General features: G+C 58.8%; 2 protein-coding genes across 9 annotated transcripts; one reads left to right on the top strand and one right to left on the bottom strand.

Annotated features, from left to right (window-relative positions):
- Nucleotides 1-640: 640 nt before the first annotated feature.
- On the bottom strand, nt 641-14,804 carry ALG12 (ALG12 alpha-1,6-mannosyltransferase). 4 transcript variants are annotated; one of them, XM_022596669.3, is made up of 10 exons: nt 14,565-14,799; nt 11,877-12,214; nt 11,671-11,803; nt 10,135-10,308; nt 9,338-9,532; nt 8,768-8,871; nt 7,977-8,200; nt 7,311-7,480; nt 7,147-7,222; nt 641-7,070 (listed from the first exon to the last, which is right to left on the bottom strand). In XM_022596669.3, the coding sequence occupies exons 2-10, from the start codon at nt 12,042-12,044 to the stop codon at nt 6,839-6,841; spliced, it is 1,476 nt and encodes a 491-aa protein (XP_022452377.2). In that variant the 5' UTR covers nt 12,045-12,214; nt 14,565-14,799; the 3' UTR covers nt 641-6,838. The 4 variants fall into 4 exon arrangements, with proteins under 4 accessions (XP_022452377.2, XP_089777618.1, XP_089777620.1 ...); XM_089921492.1 differs by having other exon boundaries at nt 641-7,222; nt 14,565-14,804; XM_089921494.1 differs by having other exon boundaries at nt 641-7,222; nt 11,877-12,501; nt 14,565-14,804.
- Nucleotides 14,805-14,905: 101 nt separating this feature from the next.
- Nucleotides 14,906-23,152, top strand: CRELD2 (CRELD disulfide isomerase 2). Of its 5 annotated transcripts, none has more exons than XM_089921495.1 (10): nt 14,908-15,211; nt 15,531-15,613; nt 16,153-16,263; nt 16,569-16,660; nt 17,296-17,472; nt 18,840-18,935; nt 19,833-19,958; nt 20,972-21,067; nt 21,491-21,637; nt 22,874-23,152. In XM_089921495.1, the coding sequence occupies exons 1-10, from the start codon at nt 15,089-15,091 to the stop codon at nt 22,921-22,923; spliced, it is 1,101 nt and encodes a 366-aa protein (XP_089777621.1). In that variant the 5' UTR covers nt 14,908-15,088; the 3' UTR covers nt 22,924-23,152. The 5 variants fall into 5 exon arrangements, with proteins under 5 accessions (XP_089777623.1, XP_089777622.1, XP_089777621.1 ...); XM_022596670.2 differs by having other exon boundaries at nt 14,910-15,211; nt 19,875-19,958; XM_089921497.1 differs by lacking the exon at nt 17,296-17,472 and having other exon boundaries at nt 14,906-15,211.
- Nucleotides 23,153-26,540: the final 3,388 nt, after the last annotated feature.

Raw genomic sequence — 26,540 nt, forward strand, 5'->3', positions numbered from 1 at the left:
GAAAAGGACTTCAGAAGCAGATTCAAAAGACAAATGACAAACGGGGAGAAATTATTTTCAATATATATTGGATATAAAGGGCAAGTACCCCTATTAATTGAAGAATTTTTATAAAGTGAGGGGAGATGACCAAAAATACAATGGAAAATGGACAAAAACTACAAACAATTTACAAAGACAGATGGCCCTTAAACCTATGAAGACATTCAGCTCCACTCATAGGGAAATGAAGATTAAAACTATACTGAGATGCTACTGCTTACCCATCAGACTGGCAGATTGAAAAAGGTTAACATATTCTGTGGGCCCTGTGGAAATGGGAAATGGTACCACCCTTGTGGAGGGGAATTTGGCAATACCTAGCAAAACTACCACGCATTTACCCTTGGCCTAGCATTCCCACTTCCAGGAATTTGCCCTAAAGATATACCTCAAACAGTTTGAAAATACAAATGCATAAGGTTATTCTTTGTAGCATTATTTGAAGTTGCAAACTATGGGCAACCACCTCAATGCCCACATGCAGGAGGTTGACCGAGTGCATTAGTGCACGTCCACATAATGAAGTACTGTGGTTCCAAAGGATGCGAGAAATCCCTGTGAACAGACGGAGCGATTTCTAGAAGATCTTCAGGAGATGTGAAAAAAACAAAGAGCGTATGGAATGCCACTGCCCTTCGGGAAGAACGAAGGGGAATAAAGAATACGTGTATCTGCTGGTCTTTACCAAAAGAAACACATGAAGGATAAACCAGAAAACAATGACACTCGCTACAAAAAACGGGGAGGAGTTATGGGAGGGAGGGAGCAACTTCCCTGAGCACGCCTTCAGGAAGAGTTCGGACATCTAGAAGAGTGTGTGGTCACGTTCTACCAATTAAACAGGAGGGGGAATCGGATCCTAGGGCTGAAAGCAAATGAAAAGTGAATCAAAAGAAAAACGTTAACACACTGAGGTGGGTAATCCAAGGAATTTATAAATGCAGTATTGACAGTCGTGGGCAAGGGAGCAAAGTGCATGAATCCAGACGTCTTGTTTGTATGGCAAAGGGATCCCGAAACTATTTATCATCTTGAGTAATCCCAGTTGACCCTTGAACAACACAGGTTCGAACTGCACGGTCCACTCATACGTGGATTTTTTTCAATAAATTGGAAAAGTTTTTGGAGACTTTCGACAGCTTCAAAAAACTCACAGATGCACCATGTGGCCTATAAATATTGAAAAAATTAAAAAGGTGTGTCATGAATGCATAAAACATATGTAGATGTTAGTCTATTTTATCATTTACTACCATAAAACATACATGAATTTATGATATAAAGCTAAAATGTATCAAACCTGAGGCACAGGACTTCCTTGGTGGCGCAGTGGTTAAGAATCCGCCTGCCAATGCAGGGGACATGGGTTCAGTCCCTGGTCCGGGAAGATCCCTTATGCCGCGGAGCAGCTAAGCCCATGCACCACAACTACTGAGCCCATGTGCCACAACTACTGAAGCCCGTGTGCCTAGAGCCCGTGCTCTGCAACAAGCCACTGCAATGAGAAGCCCATGCACCGCAACGAAGAGTAGCCCCCGCTCGCCACAATTAGAGAAAGCCCGCACGCAGCAATGAAGACCCAATGCAGCCAAAAATAAATAAATTTATTTTTTAAAAAAACAAACCTGAGGCACACAACACATGGCTCCATTTGAAGTGCAGAGAAAGGAAGCAAACGTAAAGATGCCGTATGAAGTCCTCACTGCATGAATTAACTGTAGCACCTACAGTAATAATGCTGCAGCCACCCCTGCTGCTGCTTCCGGCGCGCGTATTCCCCGCGTCCGCTTACAACGCCGTGTGCGCTCACCCCCTCCGGAGCAGGTGGTCTCTCCAGTAAATCGCAATCTCTTGTGGTTCTTGCGGATTATTTCATTGTATTTAGTGCAACACCAGGAACCTTGACCACCACCACGGGACCCACGAAGTGCCCTGGCTATGCTGCAAGCGCTCCCAAGACGCAGAGAAAAGGCAAGACGTGAAGAGAAAAAGCTGAATGGCTTGACGTGCGTCGCAGAGTGAGGTCTGCAGCTGCAGCTGCCGCCACTTCAAGATGAATGTAAAAAAGGAAAGGAAATCCATGAAGCTGGCACTGCAGCTACACCAGCAGGCAGAAAACCTTGCACTTCTTGTGAAATACCTTTTTATTTGAAAAAGCAGCTTTTAGGCGGGCGCAGGCTTGCCATAAGAAAGGTGCACCTATATAAAATCTAAGAATGATTCGAGAAAAAGCAAAGTCATCATACGACAACTTAAGCGAAAGGGAGGGGAAGGTTGTAAAGCTGGAGACTTGAATGCCAGCAAAGGATGGTTTGATGATTTTAGAAAGAGATTTGGCTTTAAAATGTCAAGGTAACGGGAGAGGTGGCGCAGACACGTTCTCAGACGCTGTGAAGAAAATCACTGGGGAGAAAGGACATCTGCCTGAACACGTTTTTAATACAGATGAGACTGCCCTATTCTGGGAAAAAATGCCACCAAGGACATTCATCAGTAAGGAGAAGCAAGCAGCAGGATTTAAGGCAGGAAGGAATGGGCTGTCTCTATTATCCTGCACAAATGTGGTCGGGTTTACGGCCAGGACTGCGCTCATCTGTAAAGCTGCTGACCCCCAGCCTTGCAGGGAGAAGATGAACAGCAGCTGCCAGTCTTTTGATTGGACATCAAAAGGGCCTGGGCAACCAGAACACTTTTTCTGGATTGGTTCCATCGATACCTTGTCCCTGAATTCAGGAAGCACCTTGTCAGGAAGGGACTGCCTTTTACAGTTCTTTTGATACTGGGCAACGCGCCTGCCCGCCCAGAACCCCATGAGTTCAACACCGAAGGCGCTGAAGTGCTGAAGTGGTCTGCTTGCCCCCAGACACAATGTCTCTATTCAGTCTCTAGGTCAGGGGCCCATAGGACCTTTAAGGCTCATTACACACGAACACTGTGTGGAAAGGATCGTCAACGCTATGGAAGAGAACCCTGACACAGAGAACGTCGTTGAGAGTCTGAGAGTCTGGGAGGATCTTACCACTGAGGATGTGATCGTTGTTATTAAAAAAAAAAAAAAAAAAGCCGTGAGAGCCATCAAGCCCACAACAATACATTCCTGCTGGAGAAAACTGTCCAGATGCTGTGCATGACTTCACAGGATTTATGACACACTCAATCAAGGAAATCATGGGGGGCTTCCCTGGTGGTGCAGTGGTTAAGAATCCGCCTGCCAGTGAAGGGGACACGGGTTTGAGCCCTGATCCGGGAAGATCCCACATGCCGCGGAGCAACTAAGCCCACGTGCCACAACTACTGAGCCTGCACTCTAGAGCCCGTGAGCCACAACTACTGAGCCCACATGGCACAACTACTGAAGCCCATACGCCTAGAGCCCATGCTCCACAACAAGAAGCTGCTGCAATGAGAAGCCCACGCACCGCAGCTAGAGAAACCCCACGCACAGCAACAAAGACCCAACACAGCCAAAAATAAATAAATAAATCAAGGAAATCATGAGATTGGGGGTTTGGCAAATAAAGTGGGCGGGGGGGGGTGAACGGTTCCGAGATATGGGTCTTCAAGAAATTAAAGGACTGGGACTTCCCTGGTGGTCCAGCGGTTAGGACTCCGAGCTTCCACTACAAGGGGCCTGGGTTCGATCCCTGGTTGGGGAGCTAAGATTCCACAAGCCACGTGGCACAGTCTAAAAAAAAAAAAAAAATTCAAGGGCTACTAGGCAGCACACCGGAGGAACCCACAGAAGACGACCTGATGGAGATAGATGAGGGCTTCTGAGCCAGAGGCAGACGATGAGACAGGCGCAGAAGCAGCAGCGCCAGGAAACAAACTGACATCAGACTGCCTGGCAGAATAGTTCCAATGAGTCAAGACGACTTTTGACTTGTTTTACAATATGGACCCTTCCGTGATACGGGTACTGAAGCTAAAGCAAACGGTGGAAGGATTGGTAGTAGACAGAAACACTCTAGAGAAATGAGAAAGCAAAAAAGTCGGCAGTTCTGCCAAGTTCACCGAGTGCACCGGCCTCCCCTGCTTCCACCCCGCACGGCTCTGCCGCCCGAGACAGCAAGACCTCCCCTCCGCTTCCTCCTCCCCAGCCTCAGCGTGAGGACCAGGGGGATGAAGACCTGTGACGACCCACCTCCGCCTAACGCACAGTGAACAGTCATCACGCTGTGGATGAGACCTCTCTGCTGTGTGCCTCGATGTGAAAATCTAACAGCTGTACACCGCATACGACACATACTGAAGTGGACAGTCCATCCTCACATAGGCATAAGCTGAGTGGTACTAAGTATAAAATTAACAATGTGGGTTTTATAACTTTGCTTTCAAAGAATTAGGTACAGTCTTCCTCCCTCCCTGACTCGTAATTGGAGAAACTGTGTAACAGTCTATCATCATAGGTTTTTTTTTTAATGTAAGTGTTCCCAATACTGTATTATGAATATGACTGCAATACTATATGTCATAAAAATTTTATGACGACCCATCCATTAGTGTATAGGCCGGGCTACCTGGGAGTGATCGTATCGATCACACTAGGCAACCATAAAGCAGCCATGTTGCTGCTGCTTCATTATCAATGCACATATCATTGTACCTGTAAATAAATGTGAACTTCTTTTTCACATTACCTTTTCATTATTGATGTCTAGTATTAGTTATATGTGTAACATCTACAGCCTTTCGTATCGTCTAAGACAATAATGATGTAGGTACTGACTATTCATCTTGGAAACAGATGACGAAAACTCATGCTGTTGATAAATACAGTACAGTACTATAAATATTTTCTCTTTTTTATGATTTTCTTTCCTTTTTTTTTTTTGGCCCACCGCGCAGCTTGCAGGATCTTAGTTACCCGATCGGGGATCAAACCCAGGCCCCCAGCAGTGGAAGCACAGAGTCCTAACCACTGGACCGCCAGGGAATTCCCTATGATTTCTTTTTTTTACTGAATTTGTTATAATATTGCTTGTTTTATGTTTTTGGTTTTTTGGCTGCGAGGCATGTGGGATCTCAGCTCCCCGACCAGGGATCGAACCCGCACCCCCTGCACTGGAAGGCAAAGTCTTAACCACTGGACCACCAGGGAGGTCCCCCTATGATTTTCTTAATATTTTCTTTTCTGTAGCTTACATAATTGAAAGAATACAGCATCTGACATGTAACATATAGATATGTGTCATCGACCGTTCATGTTATGGGTAAATCTTCCACTCAACAGGAGCTATTAGTAATTAAGCCTTGGCGGGGGGGCGGGTCAAAGGTTATATGCAGATTTCCAACTGCGTGGGGGTCGGTGTCCCTTGACACGGGTCAAACGTACGTTGATGTTGTCGGGGTCAGGATTCTCACTGCAGGGACAGGACATGCAGACGTGGAACGAGGGAGGCAAACAGACGCCCACAGAGATGGGGTGGAACTGGAGGTGTCAGCATGGTGCTGTGACCTCTCATGCCTGTGCGCGTGCGTAAGCGTGTGCCCACGTGCAGGCGCGCCTGTCCTCTGTCTCCGAAGAAAGGGCCTAGAAACACGGGCATCCTGATAGCAGTGAGCGCACTGTGCACCCAGATACTGGTCTCTGAAACCAGTCCCTGCCAGAAGGAGCCCGGGCCCTCCAAACGGCCGACTCCAGGGTGGAGACAGAGAGGCCCGAGGAGCCTGGGCGGGACTCCTTGTGCCAGGAGGCAGGGACGTGCTCAAAACCTTAATGACGCGGCACGCAGCCGGGACAGCACGGCTTGACAGGCCCCCCCAGGGGTATCTGCAGTTTGAACACCAAGGCAACCGACAGGGCAGCTCACGGCCCATCGGGATCCGGCAGCAGTCCATGCGTGCAGGCTGACGACTGGGGGCCACATCTAAACACTGAGAACTGCCGATGACAGGTAAGTAACAAACGCTCACGAGAAACAGGCAACGGGGGAAGGTGGGAGCCTGCTGAGTGGCGGGCGGCCGCAGCAGGAATCACCAGTGGGTGCTGTGTCGGGGAGGTTTGGGGAGGGGCCCGCACAGACTGCTTGTCAGCTTCGGTGGAAAAAACAGTAACTGAAGGTCAGGAAGCGCCACCTCCTTCCGAGGCACTCAGGCCAGAGGCCAGGTGCACGCAACTCCCTCTGGAATGGCTCAGGAAAGACTGCCTGTGTCCACGCACACGTGTGTAGCGTGTGCGTGCGTGTGCACGGTGTGTGTGCATGCGGGCAAAGCACACTCAGTTCCCTGCATCGTCTTCAGTGCCTGGTGAAGTCAGACACGTGTCAGGAACTCAGTAAACACTGTTCAGCAAAGTGGGAAAGTGCCCAAATCACTTAAACAAAACCCAGGTGGAAGCAGTCTCTGGAAGCATCACCGGAGATCAACAATAAGACGACATTTACAATTTGACTCTCACTCTTTTTGAACGAGTTTATCTCCTAAAGCCTCATCTGAAATGGAAACGGCTGAGACCACAGAGGAGGCCCCGCCCCGAGGGCTGGGTGCTGAGTTTCTGCGGTAACGCTGCCCCAGGGGGACGACTTTTCAGGGGCCGAGAGGCCACAGCCTGCTGCCCAGAAGCAGCTCCGCGGGCAAGATCCACATCCCGCTGCGGTCTGGACGGTAAACAGCATCCCACCCACCGTCACCCTGGCAGGGGTGCCAGGCCCCTCGTTCTCACAAGCGGTGGGCAGCGTGGACGTGGGTGCCCCGGCTGTGGCTGTGGACGCGCCCCCGTGAGGGCACACCCGTGGTCCTCTGCGCGTTTCCCGTCTCGTCCTGCCGATGTTTCTGGAGGGCCTCTGGCTCCTCCTCAGGAAGGCCCGAGAAGCCTCTCCAGAAGCACCAGCTTGGTCTGCAGGTTCACGTCAAAGGGGGGCAGCCTGCTCAGGTTGAGGCTCAGCCCGGTCGTGCCTGGGACGCTGGCCAGCACCCGGTGCGTGTCCCGGTACGGGGCCAGCTGCGCGGGGGCGGCCTCCACGAGGAGGTGCGTGTAGGCCAGCATGCGCTCGGAGCCGGGCTGCATGTCCTCTCTCTTCTCGTACCTGCAAACGAGAGCAAGGCTGTGCACTGCGGGGTCCGTGGCGGCCCCGGGTGCCCGTGCACGAGACGAGGACGTACCTCCAGGCACTGTTGACTTCCAAAAACCGGGACACACCTGTCTGGGCAGCGGCCACATCGATGTGCACAACGACATCTGTGGAAACCGCGTCTGCTCGGTTAGCGCTGCGAATCCGGCACCTCTGGCCAGAGCCGCAGCCGGTAGCGGGGGGCCGAGCGCCTACCTGTGCGGGAGGGCACCAGCTCGTGCAGCCTCTGCATCGCCACGCCGCCAGGGTAGTTGAAGTGGGACACGTACAGGCCTGTGGCCGAGTATGTGGCGTTCACCACGAGGTGTCCTATCACGAGGAGGGACCCCACCTTACACAGCCAGGACTTCTTATAGTTACTCAGCCTGTAAAGAGCAGTGCACCTTGCGGAAAGGCAGCGGCAGCAGCAGAGCAGAAACCGGTTAGGAGCAGAAGCCCGCCGCCCGCTGTCGCTGAGCGAGAGTCATCACCAAGCGACAGACGTGACACTGTCTCTCTGAAATTCCACCCAGATGCCATTTTAAAACTTAGATTACATTTTCAAGCATCCCACGTCATTACTTGGGTCAGAGCGTAGCCTCCGGGCCAAATACCGCGCTGCCTGCGTGTAGGTGAAGCGGACAGGATGAGGCCGCTGTCACAGTGCACAGGCAGGACCGCGGAGCCCACGGAGCGAGGCACTCGGCATCTGTCCTTTACAGGCCAGTTGCGGGCTCCGTAGACTCGGGCTGGACCCTTGACCAAAGCCTGGCCAGGCACCCAGTTAAACACATTGGTTTACCCTAAGCATCTCCCCCTTTGTGAACCGGTAAACCGCCCCCAGGGAAGCCCAGGCAGCAGCGTCTCGGTGGTGGCACTCACACACGGGCGCAGCCCCTGGCGGCCACGATATTGAGCACGGGGAAGGCATAGATGATGAAGCGCAGCTCCTTGTGCGGGAGAAGCGAGTACAGAGCCACGAAGCCCAGCGCCGGCAGGAGCAGTGCCAGGGCCCTTCTGTCCACGGCGCCCAGGGGCACGAAGAGCAGGCTGCAGCCCAGGCCGCGTGGCAGGGCCGAGTAGAAGTACCAGAGCAGCGGCGAGGTCTGCCGCAGGAGGGTTAAGGAGGCCACGCGCCAGCCACAGCTGTCAGTCCCCGGGCCGAGCTCAGGCGGGAGCCAGGAGCGTGCGGGAGATGCAGCCCTGATGGCGCCCCTGCCTGCAACACCCGGGACCCCCGCGCCTCGGGCCACGGCGTGACCGCTTCAACACGCGGACAGAGGCTGGGACTCGGGTGTCGGTGCCAGAGCCTGGCCGCGGATGGCGAGTGGGGCCGTGCAGAGTCCTTTAACTTTCCCTCCATCTTTCACCGTAAAAGCAGATTGTCCCAGAGTGATGGGCCCGCTCGGGACTCAGCATTCTATCTGCGTGCGCTCAACTACTCCAGAATAAACGTGAAAGAAAAGCAGATCACCACGAGGACGACGGAGACACCTCGGCTACAGACAACGGGTGGCGGCCACTGGACCAGGGGGGGCCCAGACTGCGGGGAAGAAGGCGCCAGTGCTGGCGCTGCAGCAGCCGCCGTGCTCCATCAGGTGCGCACACAGGAGGAGAGGGGCTCACGGCACAGCCCCGCCCTGTGGGCCACTGTGCGGACACCGGAAGGATACGCCCCAGTTGGAACTTTTGTTCAGGACGGTGTTGTACCAGAGCACCTTTCCTTCTGGCCATACGAGGTAGCGCCAAAAATAGGAGTCCACGGCCACCGTCAGCCCTAAGAAAAGAAGACCTCAGGAAAGAACACGGCCACCTGGGAAGCTCGGATCTCGACGCAGCTGGCTGAACGGCAGCTGCGGAGTCCTGGTCACAGGTGGATGTTCCCGAGACGCAGCCCCGTCAGCACAGAAACCAGGAGCCACCAGCAGCTTCACGTAAAGGAGCTGAGGCGTCGGGACCTACCCCCGAACGAGCCTCTTCACGCAGGTCCCTCGTGGCTGCGTGGCCTGGCTGAGACACACAAGGAGAAGAGCCCCTGATGGAGGCTCCGGGCAGCAGGGGGTGGGGGACCCTTGGGCAGAGCAGCCAGGGACCTGCACCGAGACATTTTACCACCACTGAAGGTGAAGGTAATTTCATTTAAGGAAAAACAAAAATAAGAAAACCTCCCAAGTTTTGTCTCCATAAAACAAGACAAAGAAAGCACAGGCCCCCGACAGCGTGGCCGCGGTGACCCGACTCACCTAAGCAGAGGATCCCAGCCGGCACAGCGCAGCGCAGGGCCCGGGCCACCGAGACCTTCCGCAGGCAGAGCGGCAGCAGCAGCGCCAGGCCCAGGAGCAGGCTCAGCTCGGCTCTGAGGACCAGGATGGCGAAGGCCGAGAGCCGGACGAAGCGCGTCCACCTCTGCTGCAGCCAGGCTGCGAGGGCTAGCAGGACTGTAAGGCACAGGCCAAGAGGCAGGCCGCTTACTCCTCCCTCGGGAAAGCCACACAGAACCCTCCAGAAGACAGCTAGCACCTCTCAGAACCAGACCCGCCAACGCGGGCCCGAGGCTGCACCGTGACAGCCCCCCCGCCCGGCCCGTGTCCTGTGCTGTGACATAGCCCGAGGCACTTCCGCAGGCCAGACGGCCCCAGACGGCCCCAGACGCCGGCGTCCATGCCGCTTCCCGCCTCCTCCTCAGCCTCGCGCTCGCACGGCCAGCGCCAACCTCGGCCGCCTCCTCCCCTCTCCTGCCGGCTGCCTCTCCCGCCCGGTCCCTCCAAGGTCCCTGCTCCCCGCACTCGGCCTCCCGAGGCTCCCGGAGCGTCCGCACCGGCCCCGCACGCGGCTTGCCCTCCTCCCAGCTCCGCGGACCAGCTCCAGCTCCGGCCCTGCTCAAGAGAAGCCGAACCCTGGCAGCCGGGCCTCAGTCCAGCACCGAGGACAGGGCCCTGCTCCCCTCGCAGGGTTTCTGAGACGCCTGGTGGGGAGCAGCTTTCGACGGGCAGACACCTCGGAGGGACCCCCCGGGCAGGCCGGCCGGGTGGCTACATACCCACAGGCAGGGCCAGCACGTTGGGGAGTGTCCGCGTGCAGTAGAACATCAGGTGGAACTGCGAGGCCGTCACGCAGCAGAACAGGGTGGCCACCGTGGCCCCAAACTGCCGCCTCACTTCTTTTTGTAAAGTCCAGAGTCCAAAGATCACGCCGAGTCCAAGGACGGCCCTGACTGAACAGAGAGGGCGCCGTGTGTGCGACAGCGGCGAGGCGGGGCCCTCAGCGACCACCGGGTCTCGAAATGGCCCTGAGGGAGGGGAGCTGCCTTCGGTACTAAAAACGGGCTGGGCGTACACAGCAGAATAGTACTCAGCCATAGCGGAGGAAACCATGCCACTGCAGCAACGCGGAGGAACCCAGAGGTGATCAAACTAAGTGAAGTCAGTCGCACAGAGGAGGACAAATACCACATGGACTCACTTACGTGTGGAATCTAAAACGTGACACAAATGAATCTATATACACAACAGAAACAGACTCACAGACACAGAGAATAAACGTATGGTTACCAAAGAGGAAGGAGGAGAGGGATAAATTAGGAGTTTGGGATCAACAGATACACGCTACTGGATATAAAACAGATAATTAACAAAGATACACTGTATAACACACAGAACTATATTCAGTATCTTATAATAACCTATAATGAAAAGAACCTGAAAAATATACACATAACGGAATCACTTTGCTGTACATCTGATACAATGCCATATTGTGAACCAACTACACTTCAATTAAAAAAAATAGACACGTAAAACGAATGAAACTAAAATATGTTAAAGTGACAGTGTATTTTTCACTGAAACTAGCATTAGGTGAATTTGTTCATTTTGTGTTTCACTCACTATTAACTGAATTCTTTTAATTTTGAGTGTGGTGGGCCACATTTCGTGTCCTGTCACATCGTTTATTAAACTTTTGAAACTGTCCAAAAAATGGGCTGGCCGTGGAAGACGGACAGCCTAGACCCTGGCCCCCGGATCCCAAGGCGGGGGCCTGCGGCAGTCAGCCGCTGGGCAGGCCAGGAGCATCAGGACGACAGCCCGGCACCGACCCCAGTGGCCCCGCCCCCTGGCCGATACCTCCAGGGCCACGTTTACCAAGGACCTGATGCTCAGACGTGGCCCCCGACTCTCCCGTCCAAGGCTTCCTGGCCCCCACCATGTGACCACAACAGCCTAGAGCGAGGGTGGATTTCCGTTTCTTCATCTTTCAAGAAGCAGAACTGCTTCTTCCCCAGGAATGTGCAATTCTTAAAGCTCTCCACACAGGCCGGACCAACCAGCCGTGAGATGTGTTTGACTCAGCTGGGAAACGTGCTGCTTCTGCTCGGGGGACGGGGCTCGGCCCCCACTGCAGTCACGAGGGCACAGCCCGGCGGGGCTGACGCTGTCCCCACTCTGAGTCCCTCTGCCGAGTGGCCGAGATTCCAACAGGTGGACCCTCCTGCACGAGGGACCCTCAACCTGGGTGACTGAGACCCTCTGACAACACTGCAGTTCTCCACCCCATCCCCGTTTGAAGACCCCCTTACCTACTAGCTGAGAATAGAACTTGGACGTTTCCAAGAGCGAAAGCACGTAAACGGCGGGGCTGGAGAGTGCCGCGATCACCAGCGGCCCGAGGAACGTCCTGGGGACCACGCCAGGGAACTCGAGATGGTCAAACTGCGGGGAGAAGGGCAGGTCAGCAGAGGCCCCAGGAAGCGGGGGTCGATGCACGGCTTGGGCGGGAACTCACCTTCTCCACATCCAGCCGGTGGTAGAGCAGGTCGTGCACGGCCTGCAGGTTGAAGCTCTCCTCCACTTTGGTGTAGGGGCAGGCAACCAGGTGGACGGCGGCTACCACCACCAGCAGCCCCAGGAGCCGGCGCTGCTTGCCCAGGCCCGACGGCCTCTTCCCGGCCATTCTGCACGTCAGCCTCACGGACCTTCATCCACCGTCGGCACCGCCACTCGAATCGTTTTGAGAGAATAGAGTCGCAGGTCCCCAAGCTTCAAAACTCACACTCGAGTTAACACCTGGGAAATGTGTTTGAAGGGAATGGGAATCCTTTGAACTGCTGCAGCTTCTGTAATCTGAAAACACATCAAAATAGAACGCTGAAAGAAAAATCACGCTAGAGAAGCTTTCGTACTTTAACCAGCCTTCTTACGCTTTAAGTTGTGTGAATACTTTTCCAGGAAGAAAGACCTGAGTTGCAGGACCCGAGTTTAGTCCACTGTGCAGCCGGGCCCTGGGCCAGCCCGGCGCTGGAGGGCAGCAGGACGACCCCCGTGCTCGAGAAGCTGAAATCTGGCCGGAGAGTTAGGAACAAGCTGGGCTCGGCCCGCACGGTACTGGCCGAGGGAGACGGGCCGGGAGGCTGTGAAGTAGAAGGGCGGGAGGGGTGCGCCTGGAGAACTGCAGAGGGACAGCCACGAGAGGACAGGAGGTGAGGCGCAGGGCTCGGGGCGCCAGCAAAGCCCTGCACCCCAAGGATGGTGAGACGGCCGCGGACACCCACCTGCTGTGTTCTGAACTTCACCCCCTGAGCCTCTTAGAGCCCCGGGGAGCACCACGCTGGGCATGAGCACAAACTCGTGGATATGGCAGAAAGCAAGAGTGTGTTCCTGGGAGGGTGGGGATGCAGACAGATGTGCCTGCAATGGACCACCCAAACACCAACGGCACTTTGGGGGGCACCCCATGCCACGAAGCTTCCTGAGAAAACCATGGAAGTGTCTGGGGCAGTTCCTACTCATGGAAGACCTCCATCTTTCAATCTGGCGAGGGAAGGAAGATGGCAAACTCTTCCTGTTTCTGGCTTGTCTGAAAACAGGTTTGCTTTTATTTGATCAAAACCAGAAGGGCAAGAAGTGAAAGGAGAGAACCACGGTGCTTACTATTTGTTAAAACTACTTTTTGGTTCGAGGGAGAGGTATGAAGTCTGTACTCTCCTAAGATAGCAAGTGGGGAATCAACAACTGGGGGAACAGGAATCCTGTCTGATATGGTGGTGAGGTGAGGGAAGTAAGGGGGGTCAAAGGGCTCTAAGAATTAAGAATTACCAAAATAACGTGCAGTTCCCAGGGAAGAAACAGAACTTTTCTCTTACCAAATGTAAGGGCGGGATTTTTCTGTCCCCCGCTGCCCACTGTAACCTCAGCAAGGATGGACTCTGGTCATCACAGGGGCCATCTGTCTCCCCTACTGGGCTCACAGCCTGAGGGCAGGGCTGACTCACTGCTGTATCAGCACAGCCTGGCGCATAGCAGGTGCTCAATAAACTACTTGAAGAAGAAATTCATAAAAACTAAGCGTGGATCTCATCACACCAGTTTACATTTTCATTAAAGAAACGTTCACGCTTTAATTTCCAGTGAAGCCGAAGAGACCACGGAACGTTCATATACTACTCTCTGTTCTCTTACTGTTCGAGGGGAAAAAGAGTCTAAAGAACTAGGAAGCATCTCTAAGGCCAGGCGGTTGGAGCAGCTGCGCAGGTGCTCCGTGGCAGGAACCTCGCTCGGGCTCACAGCTGTCCCAGGCCAGTCCCTGCACACCCCACTCCACACCTCTGCCCGGAGGAGGTTCCCCTGCGGGAAGATCTAGACTCTGTTATTTCACGAGCTGTGGGGTGAAAAGGTACCTGCCAAACCCCGCTCCGGGCCCCAGGAGCTTCTCACCCAGATGAGAGTGTGCCCTGTGCCGATGACCAACGGCAGAAACCAACCGGCAAAGCAGCTTATGTTGGAAGGCGCTAGCGGCACCCTGCATGCCCACCCGGGACCACGAGGAAACAAACAGGACATAAGCAAGTACAGAAACCATGGTCAACCCCCACCGGGCCCGAGACGGTGAGCAGACGCATGTGCACTGGTCCACACCTGCTTGCAGCTGTTCGGGTTGTTAATCTGAGGCACCCACAGGCCAAGACAGGCTACGACTTTAAAACACGTAGTTTATAGGATGGTGACCCCTCAGATTAGGTGCAAAGGGCTTCTTGTCCCCGTCTATTCGGATTCTAAGGTCTCTACTGAAACTGGTCAAGTCAGATGTTCACGTTATTAATCCCTGGCTGGAAACACAAAGGAACTGGTACATATTCGGCCAGAGAAAACTCTATCATTTGTGCTGCTTCCTTCTGGCAGTTCTGTCCTACTAGAAACCAGGTAATGCCCACCTCCGTTCCTCCTAACTTAAACCACGGGTTCCAGTGCCAACTGCCTCGGGCACGTGGGGAAATGCAGATGTCTGGAACCCCAGAAACACACTCATCAGGCCCCGGGCAAGGAGCCCCAACCCTAGGTGAGGAGACTGCCCCCAGGTGAGGAGCCCAACGGTCGTCCCGCGTGGCCACGCACGGTGAGGCCCAAGGAGCACCGCGAGAGCGCCGGCCCGGGGTCCCCGCATCCCGTCCCAAGAGCCCCAGCCGCGCACGCTGACCTCGCCAGCCCACGGCGCGGTCCCTCGAAACGCGTCCGCCTGGGCTGCCCTCAGCCGGAAGTCGGGTGGCGGAAACCGAGAATAGAGGCGACGCCCTTGCCCGAACCTAACATGGCCACTAAACCCCGGCTGCCGTCGCGGCGGGCGCCCTCTCTGACCGGAGTAAAGATGGCCGCCGCGGGCGGTGCAGGGGAGAGGCCGGCGCGAGGGGCGGGCTCGGATCTCCACGCCCCCTGTGCCCAACCCTCCCGGCGGGACGCTGACCCGGGGCCTTCCTATTGGTCGCCTCTCGTGGCGAGCCCGGATTGGGCCACATGGGGACGGGGTGGGCCCAGCCGACCAATAGCGATGGAAGGGCTGGCGCGGGGCGGGGCCCCGGCCGGCGCCGTCAAGTAGCCCCCGGGAACGGCCGGCGCTTCGGAGCCGGTGGGCGGCCGGAGGCCGGAGTGCTCGGCCGGTTCCCGCTGGACCTCGGCCAGTGCCCGTGCGGCCGCGTTCCGCAGCGCTGTCCACGTCGGCCAGCCATGCGCCCGCCGGCCCCGGCCGTGCTGGGGCTGCTGCTTCTGACGCTGCTGTCGCCCGGCGAGGCCACCAAGAAGCCGACGCCCTGCAAGCGATGCCGGGAGCTGGTGGACAAGTTCAACCAGGTGGGCCGATCACCCCGCGGGGACACGAGGCCAGGGGTCTGGCCGCAGTCGCCCCGCCATGGACCAGGGTCACCCCCCCATGGACTAGGGTTGTCCCGCCATCTACTGGGGTTACCCCCTCCGTGAACTGTGGTCACCACACCAGGGACCCAGGGTTGCCCCACCATGGACTGGGCCATCCCACCATGGATCTGGGGTCATTCCACCATGAACTGGGTCACCCCACCATGAACTGTGGTCACCCCACCATAGACCAGTCACCTCACCATGGACGGGGTGAGGCAGCAGTGCTGAGCTCTGTGCGGCCGTCTCCCCGCAGGGAATGGTGGACACAGCAAAGAAGAACTTTGGTGGTGGAAACACGGCTTGGGAGGAAAAGACGCTGTCCAAGTATGAATTCAGGTGGGCGCCCTGCTCTTACTGGCCCAGCGCCTGCCTTTGGTGCCTGACGTGTTCCTGGGAGCGTTGACAGACACAGAGCGTCTCTTGGGGCTTGTCACCTGTCCTTGCCTGGGGCTGGCACACTGGCTCCTGGCTGGCCTTTTGGCTCGCACACTTGTCCCACTCGCCCTCCACTCGGCAGACACGGTGGTTTCTTAAAAACATAGGTGGGGTAAATCCCTCCTGCCCACCCCCCCCCGAGCTCCGGCCTCCTCCGGCCCCATTGCAGGGCTTCCCCTGGCACACCCCACACCCAAAGTCCCACCGTGAGCACGGACAGGCCTCCCTGACCAGCCCCACACTCCATGTTTAGTTCTCTGCCTGGCACTGACTACCCCCGGCCCCAGTTGGGTGTTTGCTGAGGGTCTTTTTTCACTGAAGTGCCACTGTAGTCGTGGCCTGGCCGCAGGTGGGGCCTCGGGACATCCCTGGGGAATGGACGCTGACCACTGAGGTGCCCCTTGCCCCGGCCTCGCCGTGCTGACGGCCTTGTGTTTCAGTGAGGTCCGCCTGCTGGAGATCATGGAGGGCCTGTGTGGGACCAGCGACTTCGAGTGCAACCAGCTGCTGGAGGAGCACGAGGGGCTCCTGGAGACCTGGTGGCTATGGCTGTGAGTGCCTGCGTCCCCGGGGACCAGTGCCAGCGACTCCTGGCTTTTGAAATGATGTCAGGTTTAAAAAGCTACAAAAATAGTAGGGGTTTTCACACACCTGTTTTCTTCCGTACCCGTGTTCCCATCCTTTATCACCAAAGCGCGACCATCCAGACGAGGGTGTCAGCTGGAAGAGTCTTTTGGCACCCAGACCCTCGTCTCCCAGATCCCATGATACTCAGAAGCACGTTACATGTTCAACTGTGTGTTTGTTTTGAGGAAATCTGCCGCGTGAGATTTATTGAACACTTTAAAATCCTCAGGAAGAAGAAGTATCCTGACTTATTTGAATGGTTTTGTGTGAAAACACTGAAAGTTTGTTGTGCTCCAGGAACTTACGGGCCAGACTGCCTGGGTGAGTTTTCTGCGGGGACTCGTGAGCGTCCTGTGTGTTTCCGGTTAGCCCTGTCGTGATTCCCGGCTGGGCAGGAGCTCGGGTGGGAACGTGGGCCCTGTGCAGCCTCCTCCCAGCTGCAGCGATCTTCGCCTCTGGGTATCTGGTCCCAAGTATGCTCCTAATTCAGGGCTCCACAGACCCCCTGGTCGCCCACCTGGGTGCCGCCCTCTGGGTGCGGGGAGGCGGTCCATAAGCAGCGAAGCCTGTGTGAGAGGCCGGGGCCAGGGGCGTCCAGCCTCCGGGGGTGAAGAGACTGAGTGAAGCCATGGCTGCCGCCCAGGCGTCACCAGAATGTTCACGTGGATCAACTGGGCAAGGGGCACGATGCTGGCGCTCAGGCCCCACCCTGGCCGAGGCTGCCCCTGCCTGTCCCGCCGGTGTGGCGTCACAGCGCGGGCCCTCACTGTCCCGTCCTTGGCCCCGTGTCCCGCGTGAGGCAAGCCGATGCCTCCTCCAGACACCTCGCCAGTGTGGGGCTCCTATGCTCCCAGACAGAAGGGGTGAAGCAGGGCTGGGGTTTCAGCGAGACGCAGAGAGCTGTTTTTATGAATGTGTCGCGGGGTGCGCTCTGAGCGGGCTCGGGGTCCCCGCAGCATGCCAGGGTGGGTCCGAGCGGCCCTGCAGCGGGAACGGCCACTGCAGCGGAGACGGCAGCAGACAGGGCGACGGGTCGTGCCAGTGCCACCTGGGGTACCGGGGACCGCTGTGTGCCGACTGCGTGGACGGCTACTTCAACTCACTGAGGAACGAGACGCACAGCCTCTGCTCAGGTACCCGGAGCTGCCTGTGTAGATGGGAGGCGGGCCCGGTGACCGCTGACCCAGGCTTCTGGGAGCTGAGGGGCAAGGCGTGGGCCCTTGTGCGACGTAAGAAGGGCCATGACAGGGCCAGCAGCCGGGGATGGTCTCACTTCCTGTCCCCAAACAAGCCCCGAGAGGGACGTGTGAGTTGCTTACCCGCGATGTCCTTCTGGAGAAGGGCTCAGAGGGTGGACAGTGTGGCACCTCCAGCTCTGTGACGTCCACGCCGGTCCCGGGGCCCCGGACCTGCACCTGGAGTGTCTGGCCCGAGCTTTGCTCTCCTCGCGGCTGTCCCAGCAGGAGGCTCGGGTGTCCTTGGGCGCAACTTGGGGATCAGAGGCTGGTGTCCCCGCTGTCACTCAGGCTTAGGGTCTCGGAGTGAGCAGAGGCAGGGCCGAGCCTGGCCACGTCAGGGCACCAGCAGGGTGGGGAGGTGGCCCAGGTGAGAACCGGGACAGCGGAGGCCACGCAGTGTGACCTCCTGGCCCCAGGTCCCCGTGTAGAGGACGCACCGTCTTGGTCACCCTGGTGTTGGGTAAGGTGGGCTCTCCCACCTGGGTCTTCAGAGGTGCCCTGGCTGTCGTTCTGGGCGCCCCCGTGAGTTCTGAGATGGGCCGTGGGGTTGCACGGATGGAGCCTTCTCGGCTGTGATGGGCACACTTCTCCCTTCTGGTTGGGGAGACCCACGCCCTGCTCGTGAGGCTGCGTCAGCCCAGGATGGCGTCCTCTGACGGGGTGTAGATGTGTAAGTCCGGGGAGGAAGCCACGAGGCGCACCGTCTCGAAGTGTTTTCTTGTTGGTTGTCACTGATGTACAGGAAGACCTTTTGGGCGTCAGCAGGCGTGTTGAATTCTCCCGTCGGGGCTGGCGGTGAGGCTGCGCTCCCTTGGGCATCCCCGTGGAGAATGTGCTGGGTGCCTGGGAGGCCAGCCCCTCCGATTCCTACCCCCAGGCCTTTCCCGGGCCCAGAACGTCCACGCGTGTTGGCGGGCGGCATGCACACACCCAGCTGGGTGTGGGCTCCAGCATTTGGGAGGCTACCTCTGCCAGGTTACGAGCAATTCCTCTGGAGTCCTCGTTTGCTGAGAATTTTATCACCCCTGGGCGTGGAAATCCCCGTGTGTTCTCTTCTCTCCTTAAGTTCAGGGATGTTGTGAATCACACGAGTTTCTCTGTCGTTGAACGTATCTTGCTCCGCTGGGATTTTTTGCTGGTTTGCGGTTTTTGTTTTCACCCTATGAATGTCAGCTCCTAATTTCCGAAACGCCCTTTGCATCGAGTTCACTCCTGAGACGGGATCCCCACCTACTGACGGCTGTCCCACCTCTGCCTTCCAGCCTGTGACGAGTCCTGCAAGACGTGCACGGGCCCTACCAACAGAGACTGCGGCCAGTGCGAAGTGGGCTGGGTGTGGGAGGACGACGCCTGCGTAGGTGAGGCTGGCGGCTGCCCTCCCCCACCCCTTCCCCCCACTCTCTCGTGGCGTCTGCGCAGCCCCCAGCTACCCCCAGGAGACCCCACTCCTGCCCCCTGCCCCCTTCTTACTCGTGGGGAAGCAGCCTCTGACGTTCCAGGCTGTATCGTAACGGGCCACGGCGTGGAGGCTGGGCTTGCCTGCCTGTGGGCTGGTTGCTGCACGTGAACCCTCTGTGGCCTGGACTCTGGGCTGGGAAGGTGGCCCCTGTCCCCCGTCCTTGCCATCAGGTGGCCCCGGTGGTCCTGTTGGCTCAGGGCCCGGGAGGGAAGCCTGGGACTTAGGCGCAATCGTGTGTCCTCGGGCCCTGGTTTCATAAAAGAGACAGACGTGGGGTGGGGGGCTCTGGCCGGCAAGTGGACACTGCAGGGCGTGGGCAGCCTCTGACTGTGGAGGACTCTGCACGGCCCCTCGGTCTGGAGGCCCTAGCCGTGGCGCGTGGCTCTCCCTGTCCACCGTGCCCAGCCAGCTGGGGCCCCGCCTGTTCCCGGGGTGTCTTCTCGAGCTGCAGCCCTACAGCCCGGCCGCCAGCATCTCGGCCCTGCCCGAGTCCATGCAGGCCCAGGTGCTGGCGGGGACGGCGGGTTGGGGGTGGGTGGCCGCCAGGCTGCCGTCCTCCCGCCAGGGCCTCGGTTTTGGTCTCATTCTCACAGCTGCTCAGCTTCAGGCAAGTCAGGAGCCTCACGTCCCAAATTGAATGGGGAGGGTGGTGCCCCCCCGCCCCCAGCCCCACCTTGGAGCTTCACCGAGGCCCCGGGGAAGCACTCACGGGTCAGCCGCTGGTCCCACCTGCACACGGAGGCCCCCGAGGATGACTGACCGTGTGTCTCCCCACGGCGGTCCCTCTGGCCAGCAGTTGGGGCGCGGCTGCCGCCCACAGCTGTGCCGTTCTCTCCAGATGTGGACGAATGCACGGCAGAGCCGGCCCCCTGCGAGGAGCAGCAATACTGCGAGAACCTCAACGGCTCGTTCGTGTGCCAGGGTGAGCGCGCCGCCCGGCCTGCCCGCTGCAGCACTCCTTCCCCCGAGATGTTTGTGGTGTGTCCGCAGGACCCCTGTATGCTCTGCCTACTTAAAACATTGAAGGTGGCAACACAAGTGATAGATGTTTCCTGACGAAGAATCAGAGAATTCAGATAAGTTGAAAAAAGTTGACAAGCATCCAGTCCCTGGGGAGGGCCCCTGGTAGGCCGGTCGAGGCAGTGCTGATCTGAGCGGTGCCTTGCTACCTGTCTGTTTTTCATTCAACAGTATCGTGACCGCCTTTGCACGTCACATTTCTGTACATCGTGTTAATCATTTTGGAGCATGCTGTTATTTCACAGTTTTCTTCAACAATCTGTATCATTGAATATTTGTCATACACGGTTTCCCACAGTTACAAACTTTGAAACCCCTGTAGGAAAAGCTTTTTACATTCTTCATTATTTTCTTTGGATGAGTTTCCGAGTTGGTCAGTTCAAGGGAATGTGGATTTTAGGGCCACCCAGCCCCCGAAAGGTTGAAAGGTGGTGCCGATTCCTCGCCTTCCCCCCGCGTGCCCCCTCACCGTGTCCGCGGCCATGCCGTCCTGTCCCCATGTTTGTGGACACACAGCTTCAATGAGACGCTCCCCAAAGCATCACACGTTCTCTGCCATTGTTGGCACCAAGCTCCTAGCAATGTCACAGCTGGAGGCGGGTTTTGTTTGCGAGAAGACGCTGCCCCCCATCCTTCCCGTGACAGAGGTCATGGAGGGGCCCCATCACTGCTGCTCCCGCAGCCCGGCCTGCACCGAGGTCCCTCAGCAACACAGGACCAATGGTCAATCGGTCAATCGCAGCAAGTGTGCACTTTGCCTCAAGCGCACGCTGTCTGCTCCCCAGCGCCCCCGGGATGGGGACACTGGGCTCTCCCGGCCGCAGAGCCTCCACCATCTCGTGTGTGGTTCCGGGTCGCACTTTGCCCACAGGATGGGGGTCTCATGTCGTCATCTCCCTCCCCTCTTGTTTCCAGAATGTGATTCTACCTGCGTAGGCTGCACAGGGAAGGGTCCTGGACAGTGTAAAGAGTGCCTCCCCGGCTACTCGAAAGAGAGCGGCCAGTGCGCAGGTCAGCGGGCGCATCTGCATTCAACTCGGGGGTGGGAACCTTCCCAGAGGCCATGCGCGCTGGTGGGGACGGGACCCTGGGCTGCAGACTCCAATTCTCACGCGCCCATGGGGGTGGGGGCCGAGCAAGGGCCTGCAGGCTCCGTCTGGGCGTCCACCTCGACAGTCAAGCCCGGCTGGAACCCAGGTGGAGAACCACCGGGCTCCCGCCCTCACGTTTGCCTGGACCGTCTCTTCTTCCCGCCCCCGACGGCCTGGCTCTGGGGCTCCTGTTAAATCCTCCCCTCTGTCTCCTTTCTCTAATGGGATGGTTCCATCTCTGCACTTTCTGTGTGTGAGGGAATCACGACGTGTGAATCCCTCGATCCCCGATGTGCATGTTTGCTGAACGAAGTCACCTGGTCAGTGGAATGTGTTTATTTAGACATTGACGAGTGCTCGCTGGCGGAAAAGCCCTGTCTGAGGAGGAATGAAAACTGCTACAACACACCCGGGAGCTTCGTCTGCGTGTGCCCCGAGGGCTTCGAGGAGGCCGAGGACATCTGTGTGCAGACGGGGCCGGCGGGGGCCGGTGAGTGACTGCTCACCCCACGGCCACCCTCTGCCCTCTGCCCTCGGCCGCGGGGCCTGGGTGCGCTGCCACCTGTCCCCAAGTTAAGAAATTTACACAAAAAGTGGCCCTGGGATGATGGGAGCCGGGGTTCCTGGAAGACAAGAGCGTAAAGTCCTCTATGGGGACGAAGCCCCGGGGGACTCCCTCTTGTATGGTTGGAGAGAGACGCAAAGGAAGGTCAGCAGATGGGCCGCCAGCTGAGCAGCCCCCCGGTCTGCCTGAGACAGACGTGCAGGGAGGCAGCGGGAGGGGCAGACGGCTCCACGGGGGCTCCTGGGAGCCGTGACAAAGCGCCACAGACCCGGCGGCTTCAACCCCAGAGGCGCGTTGTCTCCCAGTCCTGGAGGCTGGATGTCTGAGATCAAGGTGTCGGCAGGGCTGCCTCCCCCTGAAGCCTGTTGGGGAGCATCCTTCCTGCCTCTTCTGGCTCTGGTGGCTGTCACTCTTGGCGTCCCTCCAGCCTCTGCCTCTGTTTGTCACATGGCCTTCTCCCTGGAGCCTGTGTCTGAAGTTCCCTCTACTTATAGGGACACCAGCCATTGGGTCAGGGCCCACCCCAGTGAGTTCTTAACCTGCTCACCTGCAGGGACCCTATTTCCAAGTAGGGTCACGTTCACAGGTACCGGGGATTAGGATGCCAACCTGTCTTTTGGGGGGGGACACAGTTCTTCCCACAGTCATCTCATACAAGTTCTAGAACAACACGGAGAACGGGAAAGAAGCCACGTTAAAAAAGACAATGGCTGAGAGTTTTCCCAAAGCAGTAAGATTTGGCTGAGGCTCCAGAAGCTCCCTGGGTCCCGGCAGGATAAAGAGAAGCTAATCCACACGTAGATGCCCTGTAGGAACCGAGGGGCCTGACAGTCAGCGAGGGCCGCGAAGGGGCCACAGCCACGCACTGTCTGTCCCCACACATCACGCAGGCTGTTGTCTCGTCCCAGCTGGTTCTGGGGGCACCTCATCGGCTCCCATTGCCCGTCTCTCCCACAGCGGTGTGGCGGCTCTGGGGTGCCGTCGGGACACCCCAGCCGTGGGCTGCTTGGGGCTGCTGCATCCAGAGGGAGCCTGGCGCCACCCCACGGCCATGGGCAGTGTGTCCACGCGTTACCACGGCCCCAGCGCCTGCCTCGTGGCCGCGTCCTCAGGACCTTTCGTGCTAGGATTTTACGGACCGATCTGTTTGTTTTCTGACAGAAGTCACAGAAGCAAGCCCAACGCAGCCGCCGTCCCATGAAGATTTATGATGTGCATCCACGTCAGAAGTCACACCCTTCCTTTAAATTATTCAGACTGTCGTCCTGGACGTGGCCCTTCACGTCACGCCGTCGCTCCAGGGGAAGCTGCTTTCATTGAAACGGCTGATGCCTATTTGACCCTTAAAGCTGCATTTCTTGGTTGTTCTTAAACAGATTTGTATATTTTGATACCGTTCTTTATAATAAAATTGGCCACTGAAGGTAGTTGGGCAGACAACAGGTGTGCGTTTGTCTCCTTGGAAGCGTGTGGACCTTTAGAACGGAGTTTGCCCCGTCCTGCTGGAGCCCCCAGGCCTGCGGGGGTTTTTGAGGCAGCACAGCCAGGCTGTCCCCAAGGGGCTCCTGCCACCACCCCCCAGGCTTGCAAGCACCATCAGAACCTTAACTGGGTGAGTTTCAGGGCCCCACCTTTGGGCCGCTAGAGTGAGTGTCGCCAGGGGCCCTGGGGGCTAAGCTGGAGAAAACGTCAGTCGTGAGCCCCAGGGCCAGGTCGTCACGTGGGAAGAAGGCTGCATGGACCCCCCGCAGCCCAGCCCAGCCCGTTCCCACCAGTCCGTGTGGCGGTCAGACCATGGCTTCCGCTCCAGCCCCCCAGGGCTGCCCCCCGGTGATTGCCCAGTGGCCACCACCCCACCCGTTCCCCTCACTCATGCTCCCCCAGCCCCTCTGGCCTCCTGTCCCCCCTGCCCCCGCCAGGCCTCACGTCATCCCTGTAAACGTCTCCCACTGTCCTGGCGCCAGTGACCATCCACCTGTCCCCTTGCTGCACCTGTGCTCTCCGAGCCCGAGCTGGGCCCTCTCACCTGGGCACTGGGACAGGGCACCTGCAGGTGGGACTCTGCCCCAGGGGTCCCTGCTGGGAAGGGGCGACCACAGCACCCAAGGGCCACAGGCGCTGGCCACACCCCAGTGCACCTCGGGCTCTCCCCGGTCTCTCGTCTCTGCCATGGCGGAGGTGGAGCTTCCAGTGCCAGGCCTGAGGTTAGGGGGCCCGAATCCCTAGAGGGGGCGTGGAGTCCAGTGGGCTCAGCAAGGCCAACGAGCAGCACGGGTTGCAGGCTGCTGTCGTCTAGTCCAGGCCTGGGGGGTCCACACTGGGGGATGGCCAGTCATCAAGCTGACACAGTCCTCTTGGAGATGGACACGGCTGTGCAGGCCGAGGGGCAGGGCACATGGGAGGGCGCGGCCACCAGCGGGGGTGATGGGGGTGACGGCTGCGTGTGGAGGGCAGCGAGGGGCCAGATGGAGGTGAGGGGACGGGGGTCCCTGGGGAGCCTGCAGTTTGGGGGCTTCCAGGAAGCCGTGTGGGCTGGGGCCCTGCGGATGGATGTCAGGTGGGTGTGGCCAGGTGCGGTGGAGGTGCTGACCAGTGCGTGGACGAGGAGAGGGAGGCCTCTGGCCTGGGGCACCTCAGGGAGGCGCGGCTAGAAGGCTCCCAGGAGGGGGAGAGAGGGGAAGCCTTCCCTGTCAGCTGGGGGCGGGGGGGGGGGGGGCGGGGGCAGCACCCTGGGTGGGTGGTCCCTGCCAGGCTCAGGTCCTGCACGCGGGGCCCAGGCTCAGGTGCCAAAGCCATCCCGCGGGTGGGGCCTCGTGACTGCACTGGGGAACTGACCCCCTCTCCAGCTGGAACCGGATGGCCCCCGTCCTCACTGCAGGCCCTGGGACCGAGCTCACGGTCCTTGGGTGGCACTGTCCCCCCACACACACGGTGGGGTCACCTGGGTGGCTGCCCTCCCCCCACCGGAGCTCTGCGGGTGCCATTGCCCCCTCCCCCCTACAGGTGGCATCAGTAGGTGTCCTGAGGGCGCCGGAGAGTCACTTGGCAGTGGGGAGGGGGTGGGCCCCGCTGCTTTGGACACTCGAAAGCTGGACCCCGGCCTGAGCCCTGCAGCTGGCTCCCCTGCGACCACTACGCTGGCCCATGGGGCCCGAGGGGTCCCCTACCCGGCCCCTACGCTGCCTTCCTGCTGGTAGACCACCTCCACTATCGGGCACTACTGGCCCTGGGTGGCTTGGAGAGGGATGAGGCCACTGGGCACCTCTGTGCCGATGGCAGCTGCGGCCACAGCCCAGGGGGCTCCCTTGGCCCTCACGTCGTTCTGCTCTGGGACCCCCGCTCAGGCCCCCCAACCCTGCCCCTGCCCCACTAGGGCAGCGCAAGTCAGGCTGACCTGGTTCCTTGAAAGCGCCGTGCACGGTCCCACCCCAGAGCCTTTGCACTTTTGTCCCTCCTGCTGGGGACACGTGGGAGGACCCTGCTCCTACCGCTCCCTCCCTCCAGGGGGTCTCTGCTCAGCTCTCACCCTCAGAGGTCGGCCCTAGCCCCTTGCCCACGTTGCACCCTTCTGTGAGCCCCCGCCGCTCCCCAGGGCCGTGTCTCTGCACCCAGCAGGGGATCCTGGCCCCCTCTGAGCCCGAGGTCTGGAGTCAATGGTGGAACAGCCCCAGTCTCGGCTTTCTCATCTGTAAACGGGAGGATATTCCCAGCCCGGGAGCTGGGCCGGACAAAGCGGAGGTGGGTGCTGCGGATCGGGCAGGGAGGGGGACTCGCCCCCAGCAGGGCCACACCAGGCCGGGCTAGGGGCTCAGGATGCAGGCAGGGTCCCGGGACTACCGTGGCTGGGGGTCCACGTGCAAGGGTGTGCGGATGTGGGCGCGGGGGCTTGAACGATGCTGTCCTTTCAGAGGCTCTGGCTCCGCCTGGGGCGGGGCGGGGGGGTGACTTGGCGGTGACCCCTGCCCAAGTCCTGCGTCCTCCCCTCTGGCCAAGCAGATGGACAGGTCCAGCCCCCTCGGTGGATCAGCCACTGGGCCCGGGGCCAGAGCGGCGGGTGCGGCCAGCAGGTGGCGCTGTGGGACCACCCCGGGCCCCTCGGTCTGGACGGCCGGGGGGTGGGGTGCTAGCCCTGGGCCAGGAGGTCCCGGGAGTAGAAGGAAGCGGGGCTGGGGCGGGGCTGGGACAGAGCCGGAACGTCACACTGGAGCCTCAGAGGCCCCCCCGCCCCGGGAGCCCGGACCCCTGGCCGCTGGAGTGACCCGGTTCCAGCAAGGGCCGCGCCTCTGCTCCCTCATCCCACCTCGGGTGCTGCCCCGGGACGGGAATGGACGGGGCTGCCAGGGCAGTGAGTTACAGCGCCCTCCACGGTCCCACACTGCAGGGACCCCTCCGCACACCCCCTCAGGGTCATGGCGTGCAATGCCGTCCTGCCAGTCAGGGTCAAGGACCGTGCCCCGGTGGCACTTCTGCTCGCCCACGGGGCCCTGCACGAGGTTCCTGGCAGCCCAGCGGGGGCACTCTGCTGCATCCCTTGAGGGAGCCAGGACCTCGGCTCTGCGGGCCCTGGAGGCCCAGACTCCCGGGGCTGCTCCCACCCGCCCTCGGCACCCGGGCCCAGGTGCGCACCACATGCAGGTCCTGGGGTGGCTTCCCTCCCCACAGAGCATGGCCGTCCACCTGGTCCTCAGCAGGCTGTTGTGCACCGTGGGTTAGGAGCTTCTGGAAGTGTGGTGCCTGAGTGCCCGCGGTCCTGGCTTTGCTGTAAAGTGGGTCCCTTGGTCTGACGTGGGAGCCTGTGTCACAGGATCAAACGCTTTGGAAGCCAGCG

The sequence above is a fragment of the Delphinapterus leucas genome, chromosome 11 (assembly GCF_059928025.1).
Source record: "Delphinapterus leucas isolate spDelLeu-1000000601 "Yukka" chromosome 11, BTC_Dleu_Yukka2, whole genome shotgun sequence".
NCBI classification, from domain to species: Eukaryota; Metazoa; Chordata; class Mammalia; order Artiodactyla; family Monodontidae; genus Delphinapterus; species Delphinapterus leucas.

What these genes read in the sequence shown, in the direction of transcription:
- ALG12 (XM_089921492.1), bottom strand. Translation starts at nt 12,044, where the DNA reads ATGGCCGGGAAGAGGCCGTCGGGCCTGGGCAAGCAGCGCCGGCTCCTG. An exon ending in ACCGGCTGGATGTGGAGAAG is followed by an intron (nt 11,804 to 11,876) that starts GTGAGTTCCCGC and finishes TTCTCCCCGCAG; the next exon opens with TTTGACCATCTCGAGTTCCC. An exon ending in GCCAGGGGCTGCGCCCGTGT is followed by an intron (nt 7,481 to 7,976) that starts GTGAGTGCCACC and finishes TGCTCTTTACAG; the next exon opens with GCTGAGTAACTATAAGAAGT.
- CRELD2 (XM_089921495.1), top strand. Translation starts at nt 15,089, where the DNA reads ATGCGCCCGCCGGCCCCGGCCGTGCTGGGGCTGCTGCTTCTGACGCTG. An exon ending in CTGTCCAAGTATGAATTCAG is followed by an intron (nt 15,614 to 16,152) that starts GTGGGCGCCCTG and finishes CTTGTGTTTCAG; the next exon opens with TGAGGTCCGCCTGCTGGAGA. An exon ending in CGGCTCGTTCGTGTGCCAGG is followed by an intron (nt 19,959 to 20,971) that starts GTGAGCGCGCCG and finishes TCTTGTTTCCAG; the next exon opens with AATGTGATTCTACCTGCGTA.